The 24,650-nt window shown below is 41.4% G+C and overlaps 1 protein-coding gene across 1 annotated transcript; it reads left to right on the top strand.

The window, feature by feature from the left end:
* The first annotated feature begins 20,144 nt into the window (after positions 1-20,144).
* Positions 20,145-21,083, top strand: LOC132899878 (olfactory receptor 10J4-like). The gene has a single exon (XM_060941931.1). It carries the CDS (start codon positions 20,145-20,147, stop codon positions 21,081-21,083), a length of 939 nt encoding a protein of 312 aa, XP_060797914.1.
* Positions 21,084-24,650: the final 3,567 nt, after the last annotated feature.

Consider the following 24,650-nt stretch of genomic DNA (forward strand, 5'->3'; position numbering starts at 1 on the left):
TTGGAGCTAGGGCAAAAGTTAAATAACTTGTGAGGAACAAAACATGAAAAAGTTATGTACCGAGCTTAATATTCCAAAGCAACCAAAGTGGGGTAATGTTTTTCTGCTTTGGATGAATGCATCAAGTGCAACGACCTTGGATCAGAGATGCACATGTTCGGGCAGTGGCATGGTTTCCTAAAACAACAAAAGGTTAAGAAAGAGCATGAGAGTGCTGCAATCTCCACTTAAAAAACTTGTGAACAGTCTCAACACTCCATTAATGCTGTGTTCACACTTATACCGGTACGAAAGTGATATAACTGTATCGATACAAAGTATACTGTACCGGTACTGTTTAGTGCATCTGTCCACACTAGCAAGAAATGTTTGCAGTTTTCTTTCACGGTAGTTGAAATGCACGTGCGCGAAATGTTTCCGTGGTTACCGAGTAACTTCCTTCCGAGAACATATGGCGGATGAAACAATGTGTGTGTGCTTTTTGTTGTCAATGTACAGTCTGTATTTCTGGTGGTCATTTATTCAGTCGAATCATATAAAATGCACGAGGCAGTTGAGAAAGAAACAAACGAATCTCCGTTCTTCACTATTTTATTCAGCGAAGACATCAATTGAGGTGTGTGACTTTGCGCTTGTGCATTATATTTGTATCAATACAGAACCGCTTCATCTGTCCACACTACAGAGAAGCGCTACAGTACCGATACTGTACCGGTACGAAACCCATACATTTGTGGGTTTCGTACCGATACAGTTATACCGCTACAGTACCGGTATAGTTGCTAGTGTGGACAGGTGTTGCGGTACGAAAGTAATTTTGTATCGGTACAAAATCCCTAGTGTGGACAGGGTATAACTCTCTCCAAGATAAGATTGACAAAATCATTTGTGGTTTTGTAGACAGTGCTGAATGAAGAACTCCGTCATTGTGAACGAACTTCCAAATCATATTTTTAAGCATTTAATGACAGCATTTGTCCAACTCATCCATTTGCAGATTGTAAACACTGGTGCAAGTTGATTTAATCTCTAATAATTCATAAAGTTTGCAAAGTGTATATGACATAAACAAAATGGCCAGGTCAGTCACAATTTATTAGAGGTTCCCAACTTGAGAATCAATCTATCTATCTATCTATCTATCTATCTATCTATCTATCTATCTATCTATCTATCTATCTATCTATCTATCTATCTATCTATCTATCTACTGTTTCTGATGCACACCTTCATCAGATGTTTCATAAACCCTTCTCTCAAGTGAAAAAAAAATCTCATGTAACCATTTTGAACACATAATCTGCTTATGAATTATTTCTTCTTCCTCTTCTTGTAGAAACATCTACATGATAGGCCATGTAGATAGGGCATAGGGCACATCAGTTGTTACCTCGGGTCATCTGGAATTTTGGGTCTTTCAAATATCATACACTCTTGCCCAGATGACCCAACTGGGCTTGACTAGACCCTGTCTTGTGCCCTAGCAGCAACCAACAGAACTGCCCTCTTTAACCAGAGCCATATTAATGCTTTCTCAGCTGTGTCAATAGTGATAGTTAGTCTTAGTTCAGCATCTGCCTTACAGAGCGACTGACCTGCAAAGCCATGACACCTAACTAGCATAGCTGAGAGAGTATGCAGGTGATGTGAGCAGAGTATTTAGTGTGTGTTAGAACTCCAGCTGAAGAGTTCTGAATTTAATGTAGCTTTTGGAAAGACTTTACATGAAGGCCAATGCAGAGTGTATTACAATAATGTAACTGAGACATAATGAATGCATGAATCAGAATTTGTGCATCATTATGAAAATCAAAATTGAGTGATGGATCAAATACTACTCAAAGTTTTCTAACAACAGGAGCAGGCTTTACAAGCACACAATCAATACTAATGGAAAAGTTGGATGATTCAGATTGTAGGCATTTGGGACTAACCAGTCAGACTTCAGTTTTATCAGCGTATAACTTGAGAAAGTTTTCCTGCAACCAAACCTTTAAATCTGGACTCTCTGGTGATGGTGGCAGAGAAGAGGTCTATGGACAAACTATTGAACATCATGGACGATGCCAGTCACCCTCTGCACACCGTCATCAGCAACCAGAGGAGCCTGTTCAGTGACAGAATGCTCCTTCCCAAGTGCAGGACGAACAGACTCAAAAACTCCTTTGTCCCTCACGCCATCAGACTGTACAACTCCTCTCTGGGGGGGGGGTAACAGGAGGACAGAGGATGTGAAGGAGCAGTAGCCTAGCCTAACAATAAGCAATACCAGACAATGTGCAATATAATGTGCAATATCTTTCCTGCTGCGCCCCCCTCTCCCCCCCCCTTTTTCCCTCTCTCTCTCTCTCACCCTTCCTCTCTTCCCCATATCTTTTCTTTTATATTTGTATATGTAAATACTTAATTTATTTTAATGTACAGGTATCTAGAAGTTTTCTCTATTTCTTTTCTCTGTTTATTTGTAATGATGCTGCTGGAATTTTAATTTCCCTGAGGGAACCCTCCCAAAGGGATTAATAAAGTTTTATCTAATCTAATCTAAATCTAATCTAAATCTAATCTAAATCTGAGATACAGTCCGTGATTGGGCTTGGAGCGGAGTCTGCAGGTGAGTCTGTACTAAGATACAGCTGAATATCATCCCCATAGTAGTGACATTTAAGGCCAGAACTATGAACAATATAACCAAGAAGTAGGATGGAGGTTAAAAAGAGAAGAAGCCCAAGAAATGACATTGGAGATGGCATTGGTCCGAGATGGTGGTAGCACACAGCGGCCTCTCCGGAACCAAAATGGTGCTTTATTTGTGTCTTTTTTTATCACTACTTGACCCCGTACAGCACATGGACATCAGATCAACTGGTGTTCATGTCTACCATCACCAGACACTCCTTCAATTCAGATGCCATGCTGAAATACTGCCTCCTTCATGATCACTGGGGTCTGGGTGTGAACGGTGTTAGCAGCCTAGAGAGTTGTTATGGTGATCTGTGGGTCAGTTGACTCTCTGCCATCATTGAGGTCAGCTGAGTTTTGGTGTGGGTGTATATTCAGTTTTCTGGGAAGTGTGCCAAAGACTGCATTGTAGGTGGTGGATAAGTGGTGTCTCAGACCACCTCCTCTGTTCAGTGATGGCCAAGACCAAAAAAAGAAACATAATAGACAGGGAAGAAAACAGCAACAAATGCAAAAACATTGTCATTCCCTACATTCCTGTAAATTTCAGACCCAGCGACACTCTGAGGCAGAAATTGTTCTATTGCTGGGTTACACATGGTGTCACATCCACCTCATTAGTTATTCAAAACTTTAGCTGGTGGTCTACCAAAGCTCAGTTGACAAAGCATTTTTACAGAGAAGGTGCATTGCTCACGTGAAAAATGCCTAATGCTTGTGTTGTTTTAGTTTGTTCGAATCAATCAAACCATGAAACTGATAAAAGTTTCTTCAGGCTTCCCCGTGAACTAATAAAAAAGGGTGAATGAACACCGGATTTCACAAAAAGACATTGAGAAAGATGCTTTTGAGCCTCTCACTGAAATCAAAAGGAGCCGAGTTGAAGCATGCTCGAGTTTGCAGTGATCACTTCGTGAAAGGTTTGTATATCCCTCTCAGCTATGTCATTAGTGTTTTCCAAGTACTTTTCTTGCTATGTGTCATTATTTTACAATACTTTTTTAGTCACAAAATGCTAAAGTCCCCAGTTGTTTCTTTGTTTACTCCCCACTCCTCACAAAGTCCATATGCATGAAGGTCATGACAAAATTCCCTTAAGCATCTGACATGTCATCCTCACAGTTCCCCCCCAACACACACACACACACACACACACACACATATCTCATCATTCATTAACACACTGAACTCAGGGACCGCACATCTCACTTTACCTCGCTCATTTGCACTATTCCGCACTACCTCACCTTAACAGCTGCTAGTTTGTTCATACTGATTATTTCATGTTTATCTGCTATACCTCAAGTGCCCTTGACTGTTTGGTTATTTGAACCAGTGTGTGTATGTGTGTGTGTATGTATATATGAGTGTTTAGTCTACATCTAGTTCATATCTAAAGTGTTTATACTGTTTATATTGTCTGAGTGTTTAGTCTATGTCTTGTTCTCATCTAGTGTTTATACTGTTTATTTAGACTGTTTATATTGTTTGTCTGAGTGTTTCGTCTATGTCTAGTTCCTATCTAGAGTGTTTATACTGTTTATATTGTTTTTTTTCAATTATTCTATTTTTTTTTTTTTAATTTATTGCATTGCCTGTTTGCACCGTGGGTCAGAGAGGACTGAAATTTCATCTTTGCTGTATGTCAAGCATGTATAGCATATTTGACAATAAAGTTGACTTGACTTGACTTGATCTTTGTGAATGATTTATCTGAGAGATAAGAGCCAACACAAGTGAGAATCAAGTGAACGGTTGTTTGTCCAGGAGTACACGTAGACCGTCACTGCCTACATGAGGAAGTGCATGGATGATGTTACGGTCACCAGAACCATCTCCATTCGGGCCAATCAGAAGCCATGGCTGACAGGGGAAGTCCACAGGCTCCTGAGGGCTCGGAACGCTGCCTTCAGAGCTGGGGACGAGGTGGGCCTGAGGACAGCTAGGGCCAATCTGTCACGAGGCATCAGGGTGGCCAAGAGACAGTATTCCAGGCACATTGCTGACCATTTCAATGACAGCAGAGACACCAGGAACCTGTGGCGGGGGATTCAGACCATCACAGACTACAAGCCCTCACCGCAGACCTCTGACAACTCCACGTCTCTGCTGAATCAGTTGAACGACTTCTTCGCTTGCTTTGAGGCAGACAACAGCACCATGGCACAGAAGACCCCACCACCTCCCAGTGACCAGATGTTGACGCTGTCCCCAGAGAGTGTGAGGAGAGCTCTCAGGACAACAAATGCACGAAAAGCCCTGGGTCCTGAAAACATTCCTGGTCATGTCCTGAGAGACTGTGCTGAGGAGCTCACAGATGTCTTTACAGACATCTTCAACATCTCATTGAGCCAGGCTGTTGTCCCCATGTGCCTCAAAACCACCATCATCATCCCGGTCCCAAAGAAGCCATCTCCCTCCTGCTTCAATGACTACCGCCCTGTCGCACTCACTCCCATCCTTATGAAGTGCTTCGAGTGGCTAGTCAAGTCTGCCCTCCCCCCCGCCCTGGATCCTTTCAAGTTTGCATATCAGTCCAACCATTCAACCGATGACGCCATCTCCACTGCCCTCCACTCAGCCCTCATCCACCAGCATCCAACCCTAATCTCTTCATTAAGTTTGTGGATGACATGACTGTGGTGGGTCTCATCAACAATGGCGATGAGACAATCTACAGGAGTGAGGTGAGCTGCTTGGCCATGTGGTTCAAGGACAACAATCTCCGTCTGAACATGGAGAAGATGAAGGAGATTGTTGTGGACTTCAGGAGAGAGCACACCCAGCATGCTCCACTATCTATCGACGGTGCTGCAGTGGAGAGGGTGAGCAGCACCAAGTTTCTGGGTGTGCACATCTCTGAAGACCTGTCCTGGAGCAACAACACCACATCACTGGCCAAAAAAGCCCAACAGTGTCTGTACTCCCTCCACAAACTGAGGAAAGCAAGAGTCCTGGCCCCCATCATGCACACATTCTACAGAGGCACCATCGAGAACATCCTGACCAGCTGCATCACCATGTGGTACGGCGCCTGCACCGTGTCCTGCTGCAAGACTCTGCAGCGCATCGTGAGAGCAGCTGAGAGGATCATTGGTGTCTCTCTCCCTTCTCTAATGGATATTTATAACTCCCGCCTCACCCGCAAAGCCATCAGGATTGCAGGTGACCCCACCCACCCATCTCACAGCCTCTTCAGTCTGCTGCCATCGGGGAGGAGACTGCGGAGTCTCCGGGCCAAAACCAGCAGGCTCAAGAACAGTTTCTTTCACCAAGTGGTCAGGAGACTCAACTCCCTCCCTGTTCTGCCCCTCCTCCCCCCTCTGTCCCCTGCCACAGATTCTGCTCGCACACCCCCCTGCCCCCCCTTCAGCATCTGACATCCTCACAGTTTCCCCCCCCCCCAAGACACTCACACACACACACACACACACACACACACACCTCATCGTTCATTAACACACTGAACTCAGGGACCACACATCTCACTTTACCTCGCTCATTTGCACTATTCTGCACTACCTCACCTTAACAGCTGCTAGTTTGTTTATCCTGCTTATTTCATGTTTACCTGCTATACCTCAAGTGCCCTTGACTGTTTGTTTATTTGCACCAATTTACGTGTGTGTGTATATATATGAGTGTTTAGTCTATGTCTAGTTCTTATCTAGTGTTTATACTGTTTATATTTAAACTGTTTATATTGTTTGTCTGAGTGTTTAGTCTATGTCTAGTTCTTATTTAGAGTGTTTATACTATTAATATTGTTTGTTTGTTTTTTCAATTATTCTATTTTTATTTATTGCATTGCCTGTTTGCACCATGGGTCAGAGAGGACTGAAATTTCATCTGTGCTGTATGTCGGGCATGTATAGCATATTTGACAATAAAGTTGACTTGACTTTCAAATTTCAAGATGGCGGACGGTAGTTGCGGTAGACTGGAAGGCGCTGCCGCTTCACCTTTCCTAAAACTATCTGGGAAACCGCCTGATCACCAAAATGATTCTAAAAACTGGACATTACAGAAATTATCTTGCAAAAACTCAAAAATCAGTGAGTACTTGCGTTTGGTCGTTTTGGTTCTGTTCCTCACGGTTACACAAATGTGGAGAAACTGGTCTGCTGCTTGTGGACGCTCATCTCCACTCGTTACAACTCCTGGGAATTACACGGCTAGCCTCCCGTTGACTTCATGGAGTGAATACATCCTATACTCCAACGTCCTTGCAAATGGGCAAGCTCGGTGTGAGCGGAATATTAAACGGTGTAGGCAGAGCGCGACCCCGGTGCCAGCTAAGCAGAGCTACTCCATTGTGCTCTGTTTATTTTTGCTGTTATGTGGAGATATTCACCTGAATCCTGGACCCGTAGTGCCAGCGGAACCACAGCAGGTGGACAGTCTAGGGCCTACGCTTCAACTAGCCTATGGATGTGCGATAACAACAATGGCGGCCACTTCTGTGGGTGAAGGCCATGGAGCAACGGTAACATCAATGAGCATTCCTCTCGCTGGGTTACGAGGTAGGCCTAACAGCAACAACGCTTCAACAAACAGTGTGATAAATGGTGATTTTAGACAGACACTTCATCACGCCCGTGGATATGCTGAAACATCAACAATGAGCCTGGACATTCCTCTCACTGGGTTACGAGGTAGCAACATCAATGCTACAAACACTGTGGATAACGCTGATCTCATACAGACTTCGGAACTTTCTTCATGTATACGTAACACTCTGCAAACAACCGCTGCGGCTTTAAAGCAAAAACAAAACAAACTGTTTCAGACTGTAAACCACACCGCTGTGATATGGAATAAGAAAACAAAACCTAAGGGCATCTTCGGCGGACATTTAAACATACGCAGCATCATCCCAAAAACTGAACAACTTGAGCATTTGCTGACGGACTCAAACTTGGACTATCTTTGTCTCTCTGAAACATGGCTAACTCCAGCAACTCCTGTAGCTGTATTTAATGTTCCAGGCTATAAGACATTTAGAAAAGATAGGAATAAGGGGAAGGGTGGTGGGGTTCTGATTTATGTAAGGGAGAAAATACAATGCAAGCAAATAGACATTCATGTTGAAAATCTTGAGTGTGTAGGGGTTAGTGTCTCACTGTCACCTGAAATGTCTTTCGTTATACTTGCAGTTTATCGACCACCAAATGCTTCAAATGATTTCTTTGACAGCATTTTCTCTGTTCTTAAACAACTTGAAGGGAAAGAAATCCTGCTAATGGGTGACTTTAACCTAAACTGGCTTGATAATGCATGCAGGAAGAAGATAAAGAGCATTGCCAGTGCCTTTCAGCTGACACAAATGATTAGTAAACCCACAAGAATTATGAAATCATCACAAACATTATTAGACTTAGTTTTTACCAATAAACCAGATAGGATTATTAAAACTTATAACTTAGTCACTGGTCTGTCAGATCACAACCTCACACTGACTGCCAGGAAGTTAACCAAGTCAAGGTACAGGAATCTCAACTCTATAAGTCACAACACTATATCCTTCATTCCAAATAAAAATCTAAAATTAGTTGAGCATGATCTAAAGCAGGTACAATGGAATGAAATTATTGGAAGTAAATCATGTGAACATTCATGCAATGACTTGGTAACAGCCTATAAAGATATATTACTAAAACACACTAAAACACTGACACAGAAACCAAAATCAAAACAAAATTTCCCTTGGTTTAACAATGACCTCTGGGACCTAATGAAGAAAAGAGATGCCGCCTTAAAAACGTTTTTAAAATCAAGGTTGGTTACCGATAATTTAATTTTTAAAAGTTTAAGAAATAAAGTTGTAACAGCTCAGAAAGGCAAAAGCAAACTTTTTCCTTGACATCATAAGAGATGCAAAAGGAAATAGCAAAAAACTATGGAAACACATTGACAAACTTCTTGGAAAGGAAAATCGCAAGTGTGGTAAATTAGAACTCAAAATAAACAGTAGTATTGTAGATGATAGCTTGGTTGTTGCAACTCATTTTAACGATTATTTTATAAACTCTGTGCAACAGCTAGGTCAGATATTTGGAAAAATAAGCACCTCACAAATACCCATTAGCGCTACATCCTCATTAACCTCATTAACCTTGGCACCCACAAATCAAATCAAATCAAATCAAGTTTATTTGTACAGCGCTTTTAACAATAAACATTGTCGCAAAGCAGCTTTACAGAATTTGAACGACTTAAAACATGAGCTAATTTTATCCCTAATCTATCCCCAATGAGCAAGCCTGTGGCGACGGTGGCAAGGAAAAACTCCCTCAGATGACATGAGGAAGAAACCTCGAGAGGAACCAGACTCAAAAGGGAACCCATCCTCATTTGGGCAACAACAGACAGCCTGACTATAATATTAACAGTTTTAACAGGTATAACCCTCAACTGTCCTCATGGGGCCGTCCTTCACAGGAGTGGGGCGATAAAACTCCGACCAGACACAGGGCACCAGGATGGATCAAGCAGGTCCGAGGGGCAGAGGAGGCCAGCATCTCAATCCCAGGATCAACATGTAACTCAGAGGGACAGATGGGGGGGGGGGGAGAGAGAGAGAGAAAGAAAACATGTTGTTAGGTATGCCCTAAAAATGACAAGTATTAAATCTGTGTGGTAGGCTCGCAGAGACGAGAGTCTTTACATCAGGCATGACACACAATGGCATGTTAATATGGTAAAAAAATATATCATGACCTGCTCTGGCTGGATGCTTGATTGGGTGATGGGAGCACACTCCTCAGCAATGATGAGATGCAGATGGGACCCTTAGGCCTGGCCAAGACAATTCAGTTACATTTCACCGGGTCTGGGACATGCGACAGAATGTCTGACGGCCGATTCCCTGCAGGCTACGATAGCCAGTCGAGGTCCCCACAGTCTCCACCAAAAGATTTCCTGTTGACTCCATGTAACTCAGAGGGACAGATTTGGAGTGGGGGGGAGAGAAAGAAAACACAGGTGGTTAGGTATGCCCAATGTCACCTGAATAAGTAGGAACAGTATACATATTGCACCGAGTACAAGCAGGGACTCCGGCAACTAACTATGACAGCATAACTAAAAGGAGAGAGCCAGAAGGTAACACAGGCATGAGGGAGCCCCGGGACATAAAGCAGCCAGCCACTGCACCATCAACAAACTCGAGTGAGCAAGCGAGTGGGGACTGACAGCATCCATACATCCCAGTTTACCAAAACACTCTATGTCTGAGGACCCTCCAGATCTACTCCTTTACCTCATAAACACCATTAACAAAAGGCTTGACTAAACAGATATGTTTTCAGCCTAGACTTAAATGCTGAGACTGTGTCTGATTCCCGAACATTACTTGGAAGGCTGTTCCATAACAGTGGGGCTTTGTAAGAAAAGGCTCCGCCCCCTGATGTAGCCTTCACTATACGAGGTACCAGCAGATAGCCTGCACCTTTTGATCTAAGTAGGCGTGGCGGGTCATAGAGGAGCAGAAGTTCACTCAGGTACTGTGGTGCGAGACCATTTAGTGCTTTAAAGGTCAATAGTATTATTTTATAATCAATACGAAATTTGATTGGGAGCCAATGCAGTGTGGATAAGACAGGCGTGATGTGGTCATATTTTCTAGTTCTAGTAAGGACTCTTGCTGCGGCATTTTGAACTAACTGGAGCTTGTTTATGCACTTATTGGAACATCCAGACAGTAAGGCATTACAATAATCCAACCTGGAGGTAACGAAAGCATGGACTAGTTTTTCTGCATCATGCAATGACATTAAATTTCTTATCTTTGCAATATTTCTGAGATGAAAGAAAGCTATCTGGGTGATGTTATCAATGTGAGTTTCGAATGAAAGACTGGGGTCAATAATCACTCCGAGGTCTTTTACTGCTGCACGTGAAGAAACAGAAAGGCCATCCAGAGTCACTGTGTAATCAGAAAACTTACTTCTAGCTGTATGTGGTCCTAGTACAAGTACTTCAGTCTTGTCAGAGTTAAGCAGAAGGAAATTAATAAGCATCCAGTGTCTAATGTCCTTAACACATTCCTCAATTCTATTAAGCTGGTGTCTCTCATCAGGTTTTGCAGAGACATACAACTGTGTGGCATCAGCATAACAGTGGAAACTAATACAATGTTTATGAATAATATCACCCAGAGGTAACATATATAGAGAAAAAAGCAGTGCCCATATGGAAATGATCTACATAAATTTTGCAATGTTTTAATATGCTTTCCTAGAACCTTATATGTAGTATATAGGGAAATGAACCTGCATGTAAAATGCATATTAAATGCATACAACATGAAACTTGTAAAGTTTTGCAACATATAAGCATTGTAGGTGACACCAAACCCTATTACAATATCCTTACAAAATGTGTGTACAGCATGACATAGAAGACTTGGGCAAGCATTAAAACCTTGTATCAGATGTCGGCAGACAAGGAAGCAACATTGTGGCAGCGGGGGCGTGGTCAAGCGCCGGTCTGTGACAGGAGGGTGGAGTCAGGGAAGGTAAGTGGCAGAATCACTTCACCTGAGAGCAATTAACCTGTGTTTGTGTGTCTTCCCAGTGACCGCGCCCTATAGGAGGAGGGAGAGCGAGAGCGGAAGTGGCTCATCCCTGAACCAGACGCCAGAACCAGAGGTCTTTTACTGCTGCACGTGAAGAAACAGAAAGGCCATCCAGAGTTACTGTGTAATCAGAAAACTTACTTCTAGCTGTATGTGGTCCGAGTACAAGTACTTCAGTCTTGTCAGAGTTAAGCAGAAGGAAATTTATAATCATCCAGTGTCTAATGTCCTTAACACATTCCTCAATTTTATTAAGCTGGTGTCTCTCATCAGGTTTTGCAGAGACATACAACTGTGTGTCATCAGCATAACAGTGGAAACTAATACAATGTTTACGAATAATATCGCCCAGAGGCAACATATATAGAGAAAAAAGCAGTGGACCCAAGACAGAACCCTGTGGAACACCAAACTTTACCTCGGTACGTCTAGAAATATCACCATTTATATCAACATACTGATAACGATCAGTTAGATAAGACCTGAGCCAGGAGAGGGCCATTCCCTTAACTCCCACAACATTTTCTAGTCTATCCAGAAGAATGGAATGATCAATGGTATCAAATGCTGCACTAAGGTCAAACAACACAAGTAGCGAGACACAGCCCTGATCAGATGCCAACAGTAGGTCGTTTACTACTTTAACCAGTGCTGTCTCTGTGCTATGATGAGGTCTAAATCCTGACTGATACATTTCATGGATGTTATTCCTATGTAAATATGAGCATAACTGCTGTGCCACAGCTTTTTCAAGGATCTTGGAGATAAAGGGGAGGTTTGATATTGGCCGATAATTGGACAGCTGACAGGGATCAAGGTCAGGTTTTTTAATCAGGGGTTTGATAACTGCTAGTTTAAAGGATTTGGGTACATAGCCAATCATAAGAGAAGAATTTATTATTTTTAGAAGCGGTTCAATTACTCCAGGCATTATCTGTTTGAATAGATGTGTCGGTAAGGGATCTAGTACGCAAGTTGAGGCTTTTGATGTAGAGATTAATGAAAGTAATTCAGTTTCTTTTAGGGGAGTAAAACATTCTAACTGATGATCTGATACAGTTATATTGTTAACTACAAGGTCACTTTCATTGTCTAACCTTAAATTAGTAGTTTGAATTTTTTGTCGGATATTCTCAACGGTCTCAAAAATGACTCAACGGTTGCAAAGATTTTATCTACGCTTACAAATAGTAAAGCAAAATATATCTATGGAATGGACACTGCCTTGATAAAAAAAAACATAAAGAATGCATAATTACCCCTTTGACTAAATTGGTAAACCAATTTATTGATGAATGCATCTTCCCTAGTGTATTTAAAAATGCCATAGTGACACCTGTGTTTAAAGCAGGTAATGCACAAGAAGTATGCAACTATCGACCTATTAGTATTCTCCCAGCCCTTTCAAAAATATTTGAAAGGGTAGTTGTTGAACAATTAACAGACCATCTTTAAAATAGCCTTTTACATCCAATGCAATTTGGCTTCAGGAAAAAGCAAAAAGCACTCCACAGAAACTGCCTGTTTATTTCATTGAGAAAATAAAAAATTATCTTGATCAAGGAGGGGTGGTGGGAGCAGTCTTCCTTGATCTTGGCAAGGCTTTCGATACAGTTAACCACGAGAAACTAATAAATAAACTAGTTAATTACGATCTGTCTGTTGACACACAAAAATGGATTAAATCTTATCTTAGTGATCGTTACCAGTGTGTGCAGGTTCACTTTCCTCATCCAAGGCATGTGAAATGGGGGTGCCACAGGGGTCTATTTTGGGGCCATTGCTGTTTAGTATTTACATTAACGACCTCCCTCTTGTATGTGACCGAGTTAATATTGTAATGTATGCAGATGATACTGTATTGTATGTGCACGGTAATAATGCATCTGAGGTTGCAACTATACTTTCAAATGAAAGTAGAATGGCTGCATAGTTCCTGTCTTGTCTTAAACACTGATAAAACGGTATCCATGTTCTTTACAAACAAAACCAAAATCAGAAACTATCCTGAAATCACAATCAACAGGCAAGCCATAAAGAATGTAACTGAGTTTAAATACCTAGGCATCACTCTTGACCCGACTCTTAGTTTTAAATCTCATGTAAAAAAACTCAGTAACACACCGAAGTTCAGTCTATCAAATTTCAGATACATACGCAACTCTCTTACTGCTGATGCATCCAGTTTATACTTAAATGCAATGATTATGTCTCATTTTATGTCTCATTTTCTATACTGCATCACAAGTTGGTCACAAGCCTGCAAAACGGTATTAAGACCCCTCAGCTCAATTTACAAAAGTGCCATAAAGATCCATGCCAGGAGAAAACATTCTTACCACCACTGTCTTGTGCTTCGTAAATATAACATATTGAGCCTTGAAAATCTAATTAGGCATGCAAATCTCTGCCTGCTTTTTAAAATTATACATGATGATGCACCACCACATTTGAAACAATGTATTTCTTTATGCTCAGAGGTATCAACACGTACCACTAGATCAGTGTCGAGGGGGGAAATGTAGTGTCCCACTACGAAAGACTGCATTTGGTAAATCATCTTTTTCTTCTGGAGCCACAAATCAGTGGAATAACCTCCCAACAGAATTAATATCCTGTACAAATTTTAAGTCTTTTTCACATTTGACAAAGAAATGGATATTATCAACTCAATTATGCACACATGGATAGAAAAGGATAGTTAGGGCATTTTATTGAATGGTGTGTGTGGGGGGTGGGGGTATTGGGTGGGGGGGTTTGCAGATCTTGCACTTTTTAGTGTGCGTGTGGATGTGTGTAACTTATGGTGTGTGTGTTTGTGAGTGCGTGTGTGTGCGATTGTGAAAAATGATGCTGCTATGTATGCTTTATGAGGCTATCCACCTCTATTCTACTGGTCTAAATCACTACAAATTGCTCTAATGACAGATTTGATGGGCGGCACGGTGGTGTAGTGGTTAGCGCTGTCGCCTCACAGCAAGAAGGTCCTGGGTTCGAGCCCCGGGGCCGGTGAGGGCCTTTCTGTGTGGAGTTTGCATGTTCTCCCCGTGTCCGCGTGGGTTTCCTCCGGGTGCTCCGGTTTCCCCCACAGTCCAAAGACATGCAGGTTAGGTTAACTGGTGACTCTAAATTGACCGTAGGTGTGAATGTGAGTGTGAATGGTTGTCTGTGTCTATGTGTCAGCCCTGTGATGACCTGGCGACTTGTCCAGGGTGTACCCCGCCTTTCGCCCGTAGTCAGCTGGGATAGGCTCCAGCTTGCCTGCGACCCTGTAGAAGGATAAAGCGGCTAGAGATAATGAGATGAGATGAGACAGATTTGATGACATTTGATGTACATTTTATTTATCTTTTTATTACATCCACCTGCCAAGGGACTACAGGCGGAAATTAGCATGTACTGCTATAACTGGTACAGACATCTGTCCTTACCACAAGGATAATGTTTAATTTGTACACTGTCCCTTTTAAAAATAAAATAAACTCTAAACTCTAAACTTGACTTGACTTGACTCGAGTATGGGGTTCGGAGCTCTTTGCTAAGGGCTGTCCAGTCCCTGTACGAACGGAGCAGGAGTCTGGTTCGCATTGCCAGCAGTAAGTCAGACCTGTTCCCAGTGCATGTTGGACTCCGGCAGGGCTGCCCTTTGTCACCAGTTCTGTTCATAATTTTTATGGACAGAATTTCTAGGTGCAGCCAGGGGCCGGAAGGAATCCTGTTTGGGAACCACAGGATTTCATCTCTGCTTTTTGCGGATGATGTTGTCCTGTTGGCTTCTTCAAGCCAGGACCTTCAGCATGCACTGGGGCAGTTTGCAGGTGAAGCTCTTGATTCACCAGTTGATCTACATTCTGACTCTCACCTATGGTCATGAGCTTTGGGTAATGACTGAAAGAACAAGATCGCGGACACAAGCGGCCGAAATGAGTTTCCTTCACATGGTGGCTGGGCGCTCCCTTAGAGATAGGGTGAGAAGCACAATCACTAGGGAGGAGCTCGGAGTAGAGCCGCTGCTCCTCCACATTGAGAGGAATCAGCTGAGGTGGCTCGGGCATCTCTTTCGGATGCCTCCTGGATGCCTCCCTCGGGAGGTGTTCCAGGCATGTCCCCCTGGGAGGAGGCCCCGGGGAAGACCCAGGACATGCTGGAAGGACTATATCTCTTTCGGCTGGCCTGGGAACACCTTGGTGTTCTTCTCGAGGAGCTGACCGAGGTGTCTGGGGAGAGGGAAGTTTTGGCTTCCATGCTCAGACTGCTGCTTCCCCGACCCGGCTCCGGATAAGCAGATGAAGATGAGATGAGATGAGATGAGATGAGAAACTAAATCTTTGATGTGAATACTCTTTTCAGAATTTGGCAAAAATTCTGCAAATTTTTGGAAAAATGGCGGCTTGATCTGGGACATGATAAATGGATGACTACATCACATTCCCTTAAAAAGGTTGTAGTCCACTGAAAAGTCTACAGTTATCACTAATTGTATTTTAAGTTGTAACTTTATACACCTAACGATTGATGCACTCACAACCGTAATAAAACATCATGCAAAATATTTTATCACCATTGTAGCTCCATTTTCCACATACCTAAAACCAATACAATCATGTGTTCTGATCTAAACGGAAAGCCTCAAGGTCAAGGTCACTACCTCACCAAAAGTAGTAATTGTGTTCACAGATAATGTTCCCTGGAAATATTCCTGAGCCCATTTTGTGATTTCCAATACAGAAGCATGCCTGTATGTGATGCAGTGCAGTCTAAGGGCCCGAAGATCATGGGCACCAGGTATGGTTTTCCGATATTGACCCTTATGCACAGAGATTTTTCCAGATTCTCTGAATCTTTTGATGATATTATGCACTGTAGATGATGATATGTTCAAACTCTTTGCAATTTTACACTGTCGAACTCCTTTCTGATATTGCTCCACTATTTGTCGGCGCAGAATTAGGGGGATTGGTGATCCTCTTCCCATCTTTACTTCTGAGAGCCGCTGCCACTCCAAGATGCTCTTTTTATACCCAGTCATGTTAATGACCTATTGCCAATTGACCTAATGAGTTGCAATTTGGTCCTCCAGCTGTTCCTTTTTTGTACCTTTAACTTTTCCAGCCTCTAATGGCCCTTTTCCACTACCCTTTTTCAGCTCACTTCAGCTCGCTTCAGCTCACTTCAGCCCGACATGGCTCACGTTTCGACTACCTCAGAACAGCACGACTCAGCTCGTTTCAGCCCTGCTTAGCACCCAAAACTCGCACGGTTTTGGAGTAGGGCTGAAGCGAGCCAAACCGAGCTGAGTGAGGCTGGGGGCGTGAGCAGACACTCCCCTGTGCACTGATTGGTGAGGAGGAGTGTCCTCACATGCCCACACACGCCCCGCGAGCACGCTGGGATCTGTAAACACCGCAAACCCGGAAGAAGAAGAATTACTAATTACGAGAATTTCTGAAGCCTTATGCGCCTCACATCATCTATACGCTCTTGCCAGTATCTGTTGGTGTTGTCGGTGACAACAAGCCACAGCACCAAGACCAGCAACACTAACGACTCCATGTCCTCCATGTTTATTGTTTACTATCCGGGTCGTGAGACTACCACTTAAAAGATCACTGATGTCACTGTTTGCACCGCTTAACGACATCACGTGACGTCCACCCACTTTCGCTAACTCCACCCAATGTGTCCACCCACTTCCAGCCAGCACGGTTCAGCGCGGTTGTAGTCGAAATGCAACTCCAACAGCCCCGCTCAGCTCGACTCAGCACGGCACGGCTCAGCCCGACTCAGCCGCGTTTGTAGTGGAAAAGCGGCATTATTGCCCCTGTCCCAACTTTTTTGAGATATGTTGCTGTCATGAAATTACAAATGAGCCAATATTTGGCATGAAATTTCAAAATGTCTCACTTTCGACATTTGATATGTTGTCTATGTTCTATTGTGAATACAATATCAGTTTTTGAGATTTGTAAATTATTGCATTCCGTTTTTATTTACAATTTGTACTTTGTCCCAACTTTTTTGGAATCGGGGTTGTACATGTCTTGCACCACTCTAATATATTTTTCATTCACTCCACACTTTCTCATACAATACCATAACTCATCTCTCGGCACTCTATCGTATGCCTTCTCCAGGTCTACAAACACACAATGTAGCTTTCTCTGGCCTTCCCTGTACTTCTCCATTAACATTCTTAAAGCAAAAATTGCATCCGATGTGCTCTTCCTTGGCATAAACCTGTACTGCTGTTCACAGATTGCTACCTCTCTTCTCAATCTCGACTCCAATACCCTTTCCCATAATTTTATAGTGTGGCTAATCAATTTTATCCCTCTGTAATTACTGCAGCTCTGTACATCTCCCTTATTCTTGTATATTGGGACTAGCACACTCTTCCTCCATTCATCTGGCATTTTATCATTCTCTAAGATCTTATTAAACAATCTCGTTAGGAACTCCACAGCTGTCTCACCCAAACATCTCCAAGCCTCAATCGGGATACCATCTGGTCCGACTGCTTTCCCAGTCTTCATTCTTTTCATGGCTGCCCTCACCTCATCCTGACTAACCAACTCTACTTCCTGATTTGCTGTCTCCAACGAATCTGACCTTTTCTCTCTTGGATTCTCGTTTAATAAATCCTCAAAGTACTCTTTCCACCTTCTTAATACACTCTCTTTGTTTGTCAGCACATTTCCATTTGCATCTTTCATCACTCTTACCTGCTGTACATCCCTCACTTCCCTGTTTCTCTGCCTAGCTAGTCTGTACAGGTCTTTCTCTCCTTCTTTGGTCTCCAGTCTTTCGTACAACTCCTGGTATGCATCTTCTTTCTCCTTCGCTACCACTCTTTTTGCCTTCTGTCTTGTCTCTCTGAATAACCGTCTGCTTTCCTCGTCTCTCTGATCATCCCAATTCTTCTTTGCTAGCCTCTTTCTCTTTTATAATTTCCTGCACTTCTTTGTTCCACCACCATGTCTCCTTGTCTTCCTTCCTCCTTCCCGATGACCACCCTAGCACCTTCCTTGTTGCCTCTCTTATGAGTGTAGCAGTAGTATCCTAATCTTCTGGCAGACTTCCATTACTGCTCAATGCTCATCTCGTTTCTTCCCTAAACTCATTCCGATGTTCAACCTCTTTTAGTTTCCAACCACTTAATCTTCGGCTCCACTATTTCATGCTTCCTCTTTGTCACTTTCAAGCTCATCCTACACACAACCACTTGATGTTCTCTAGCTACACTCTCCCCTGCCATCACTTTACAGTCTCCAATCTCCTTCAGGTTACCCCTTCTGCAGAGTATGTAGGGCACCTGTGTAGATCTTCCTCCACTCTTAAACGTCACCCTGTGCTGCTCTTTCTTCTCAAAGTATGTATTGACTATTACCAAATTCATCCTCTTTGAAAAATCAACCACCATTTGCCCTTCCACATTTCTCTCTCATACACCATATCTGCCCATCACATCCTCATCTCCTCTGTTTCCCTTGCCAACATGTCCGTTGAAATCTCCTCCTATCAGCACGCGCTCCTCCCTCGGTATACTTTCTACCACTTCATCCATCTTTTCCCAGAAAAACTCTTTCTCTTCATTCTCACATCCAACCTGTGGGGCGTATGCACACACACAACATTGATTACCACTCCTTGAATCTCCAACTTCATTCCTATCACTCTATCTGACACCCTCTTCACATCAATCACACTGCTGACCAACTCTCCCCTCAAAACAATATCAACACCATTTGTCTTTCCATCGACTCCATAATTAAACAACTTGCATCCATCTCCAATGTTCTTGGCCTTGATTCCCTTCCACCTCATTTTCTGCACACGCAAAATATCCAACTTCCTTCTTTCCATCATTCTCTCTCACTCTGCTAGTCAATGTTCCCACATTCAGTGTTCCTACCTTCAAATCTAACCTCCTTCCCTTCCATCTTTCATGCTCTCTCCTAACATGCCTACCCCATCTCTTTCTCCTTCTCCGTTTTGGCCCAACACTAGCATACTTTCCACCGGCACCCAGTTGACCAACAGTACCAGAGGCGGCCGTTGTTAACCCAGGCCCTGACCGATCCAGTATGGTATTTCTCTTTTTAATCCGCATGTTAGATTTGGCACAGTTTTACACCAGATGCCCTTCCTGACGCAACGCTCTCCATTTATCCGGGCTTGGGACCGGCACCAAGAGTATGCTTATGCACCCCCAGTGGCTGGATTACAATTGCATTCATCTATAATTATATAATTATATATTATATAATATAGTATAGTGTAATAAAATATATAAAAAGAATGTAATTAGATATTAGTCAAAGTCTGGAACACTCTGCCAGATAGTGTGGTTGGTAACATCATGCTGGCAAGCCTGGCATCATTCAAAACTTGGGCCCACTGATTTCTTCTGGCTGTCAAAGCTACTGTGAACCATCTGATTAATCCTTTAGTTTCAGAAACTACTTGGCTATTGTTCACTTTAGCGATATATGAATGAATGAAAAGTTGACGAGCACTGCAGTTGGCCCAATACTTCTTTTTAAAAATTGTTCCTGAAAGACATCACTAGAATTCAAAAATACAGACAAGATGTGTATACTCTGCAGTGTTTTAAGGGGAAGTGCAATGAAGACTAAGAAACAATGTTTTTCTCATTTAAACCACTGAAAATTATTGATTAGCCAGATGTATGATAGGAAAGGGCTGGAAGGAGGCAGGAATTTCCTTTAAGATGCTCTCAGCAAATCACTAAGGACTGTGAGCCTGGATAGGAAAATATAAAGGTCCATGTGGTTGACTTCATCACCACAGCTGTGGTTTATCTTTGTCGACACACTGCTCTCTGAATGACTGCTGTAAAATCACATGGATTACTTTTCAGAAATTAATGGATTATTCTACCAATTTTACATATTTATCACTGGAGGGACATGTTGAATTAGAGAATTACAGATATATTTATTTTATATTTACACTCATTGTCTATATGATGATTATTGGCTTTAACACCATCATCATTTTTGTCATATTCAAAAAGAAACATTTTCATGAGCCCATGTACATTTTCATCGCTGCTTTGCTTTGTAATTCTCTCTTTGGATCGACAGCTCTTTATCCTAAACTGCTCATTGATTTACTGTCTGAAAAACAAACTGTATCTTATAATGTGTGTTTATTTCAGGCATTTTGTTTGTACACATATGGTGCATCAGAGTTCACACTGTTATCAGCGATGGCCTATGACAGATATGTGTCCATCTGTAATCCATTATTATATGCAAATGTTGTAAAAATGTCCACTGTCAGAAAGCTCTTATTTTTATCATGGTTTTTGCCTTGTTGCGAAACTGGTGGTGGTGTTATTCTAACATCCCAACTTCGACTGTGTAAATTTAAATTGAACAGAATATACTGTGATAATTTTTCAATTGTGAAATTAAGCTGTAAAGAAACATCTCTTAATAACATATATGGACTTTTTATTTTTATCATTGCTGTGTTTCCTCCACTGATCTTCATACTTTACTCTTATATCAGGATACTCACTGTGTGTTTAAAGAATTCTAAAGATTTCAGAAGAAAAGCTTTACAGACATGTTTACCACATCTTCTCATTTTTATTAATTTTTCTGTCAACGGAAGTTTTGAAATTATAAATAACAGACTAGAATCAAAACAAATTCCCCACATTATGGCCATGATCCTGTCACTTGAATTGGCACTTATTCCTCCTCTGTTTAATCCTCTAATATATGGATTAAAACTGCAGGAGATTTTTAACGATGTTAAGAAAATATTTCAATGTCAAAAAAGAGTACAAATTTAATTTTAGATACTTCCTTTTCTCTTCTGATTGAGATTTTATTAGAACGATGTAACTATGATGAACATCAAAGTTAAACCATGACTAATATTCTCATTTTCATGTCAATGAAACCTCTGCCAGATTTTCAGGTTAAATTCTCTCACTTATACTTGCAAAAATGCAATCTTGTAATGAAAATAGTTTTTGTGTGTCAGTAAATATTTTGTGTGTAATATTTAATGTGTCTCACAAAAGTTATTCCAGTCAGTCACTGATGTAAACTGTTCTCCTGTGTTCCCCTGACCAAACAACCAAGGAATCCCACTGACAAGAATACCAATCCCCAGACATTATGCATTTACTGTAAAAGTGTATTCTAACTCATTATTGAATCATGGATGATTTTTTTTTTGAAGTTTCTTTAACTGTTACACTGACATCAGCTGTCTAAATATAAATTAAACAGAATATACTGTCACAATTACTGAATTGTTAAATTATGCTTTTGGGAAAAATCTCTGAAGAACCCATTTGGCTTTTTATGATATGTTGGCATTTCCTCTATTGTTTTTCATAATCTACTTGCATATCAGGAAACTTGCTGTCTGTTGAAAGAATTCAAATGATTTCAGAAGAAAATCTATTGAGACCTGTTTTCCACATCTGATTTTCATCAACTTTTCTTTCAATGCATGTTTTAAAATAATAAAAAGGGTACTAAAATTAAAACAAATTCCCCTCATTATTATCATGAGCCTGTCAGTTATTCCTTCGGTTATGCCTAGTCTAATTAATTCTATAATATATAGATTAAAACTACAGCACATTTTAATCATAGACATCAATAGTATCAGGAGCCTGAGCTCATGAAAAAAAAAAAAGTGTTGCCAGGCAAAACAAACCTCGCCTGGTCGCACTTATGATGAATATGAAGTAACTTATCACGAAAAAACTATTTTGACCTTTTTGGTGACCTTGACCTTGATTTTGACCTTTTGTGTGAATATACTTGGCCAGTAAACATGGTTCTGATTCTGATTCTCATTTGCACACCGTACTGCTTTCAGCCAATCAGAACACATCTGAATGAATATACAGTGGTGCTTGAAAGTTTGTGAACCCTTTAGAATTTTCTATATTTCTGCATAAATATGACCTAAAACATCATCAGATTTTCACACAAGTCCTAAAAGTAGATAAAGAGAACCCAGTTAAACAAATGAGACAAAAATATTATACTTAGTCATTTATTTACTGAGGAAAATGATCCATTATTGCATATCTGTGAGTGGCAAAAGTATGTGACCCTTTGCTTTCAGTATCTGGTGTGACCCCCTTGTGCAGCAATAACTGCAACTAAACATTTCCGGTAACTGTTGATCAGTCCTGCACACCGGCTTGGAGGAATTTTAGCCCGTTCCTCCGTACAGAACAGCTTCAACTCTGGGATGTTGGTGGGTTTCCTCACATAAACTGCTCGCTTCAGGTCCTTCCACAACATTTCGATTGGATTAAGGTCAGGACTTTGACTTGGCCATTCCAAAACATTAACTTTATTCTTCTTTAACCATTCTTTGGTAGAACGACTTGTGTGCTTAGGGTCGTTGTCTTGCTGCATGACCCACCTTCTCTTGAGATTCAGTTCATGGACAGATGTCCTGACATTTTCCTTTAGAATTCGCTGGTATAATTCAGAATTCTTTGTTCCATCAATGATGGCAAGCTGTCCTGGCCCAGATGCAGCAAAACAGGCCCAAACCATGATACTACCACCACCATGTTTCACAGATGGGATAAGGCTCTTAGGCTGGAATGCAGTGTTTTCCTTTCTCCAAACATAACGCTTCTCATTTAAACCAAAAATTCTATTTTGGTCTCATCCATCCAAAAATTTTTTTTTCCAATAGCCTTCTGGCTTGTCCACATTATCTTTAGCAAACTGCAGATGAGCAGCAATGTTCTTTTTGGAGAGCAGTGGCTTTCTCCTTGCAACCCTGCCATACACACCATTGTTGTTCAGTGTTCTCCTGATGGTGGACTCATGAACATTAACGTTAGCCAATGTGAGAGAGGCCTTCAGTTGCTTAGAAGTTACCCTGGGGCCCTTTGTGACCTCGCTGACTATTACATGCCTTGCTCTTGGAGTGATCTTTGTTGGTCGACCACTCCTGGGGAGGGTAACAATGGTCTTGAATTTCCTCCATTTGTACACAATCTGTCTGACTGTGGATTGGTGGAGTCCAAACTCTTTAGAGATGGTTTTGTAACCTTTTCCAGCCTGATGAGCATCAACAACGCTTTTTCTGAGGTCCTCAGAAATCTCCTTTGTTCATGCCATGATACACTTCCACAAACATGTGTTGTGAAGATCAGACTTTGATAGATCCCTGTTCTTTAAATGAAACAGGGTGCCCACTCACACCTGATTGTCATCCCATTGATTGAAAACACCTGACTCTAATTTCACCTTCAAATTAACTGCTAATCCTAGAGGTTCACATACTTTTGCCACTCACAGATATGTAGTATTGGATCATTTTCCTCAGTAAATAAATGACCAAGTATAATATTTTTGTCTCATTTGTTTAACTGGGTTCTCTTTATCTACTTTTAGGACTTGTGTGAAAATCTGATGATGTTTTAGGTCATATTTATGCAGAAATATAGAAAATTCTAAAGGGTTCACAAACTTTCAAGCACCACTGTAAAGGAAGATATTGTGAAAAAAAATTGACCTTTTTGGTGACTTTCACCTTGACCAGATGACCCTCAAAATGTTGGAGGATCTATTTGAGACCAATGCCCATCTATCCTGAAAATTTCATGAAGATTGGTCCAGCCATTTTCCTGTAATATCATTAACAAAACAAACAAACAAGCAAACCCCACCGAAAACAATACCTCGCCCCCTGGTGGACTCTGTCCCGGGTGAGGTAATAAATCTTTCACGTATATTTATCTCTGTCTCATTAGAAGCAGACATGAATAGCACACTTTTTTTTCTATCTTGACAATAATTGCTGCATTATCTCATAAAGATAACATGCTAATATATTATGAAATACCATATATTACAATTTTATATATAAACCCAATGTCTTATATATGCAACATTTATAAGATTCATAATACCAATTTTGGCATTATTTTCTATTTTTCCATATTAATGATATACAATTTAAAAAATATAAATTCCATTGAGTGTGATTTCAGTCAAGGCCTTAGTTCATGCACAGCATATTAATTTCTGCACTCATAAATGTGTCTGCATATGTTTCTTGTTCTTGCTCATGTTTTTCTTTTTTTTTAACTTAGCCTTGAGTTTTATTATCCCTTATGAGTGTCTTTAGCATGTACACATCAGTATCTAACTTTTGTTTTCATACACTGTATTGTATAAACCGAGTTTCTGGGTATTTTACCTGATGTGCATGTATTTGAATTGTGGAGGAAACCAGAGCACCCAGAGGAAACCCACGCAGACACAGGGAGAACGTGCAAATTCCACACGGAAAGGGCCCTGTTGGCTTCAAACCCAGAACCTTCTTGCTGTGAGGTGACAGTGCTAACCACTACACCACCATGCCA

Source organism: Neoarius graeffei, chromosome 16 (genome assembly GCF_027579695.1).
Source record: "Neoarius graeffei isolate fNeoGra1 chromosome 16, fNeoGra1.pri, whole genome shotgun sequence".
NCBI lineage: Eukaryota > Metazoa > Chordata > Actinopteri > Siluriformes > Ariidae > Neoarius > Neoarius graeffei.

What these genes read in the sequence shown, in the direction of transcription:
- LOC132899878 (XM_060941931.1), top strand. Translation starts at nt 20,145, where the DNA reads ATGGATTATTCTACCAATTTTACATATTTATCACTGGAGGGACATGTT.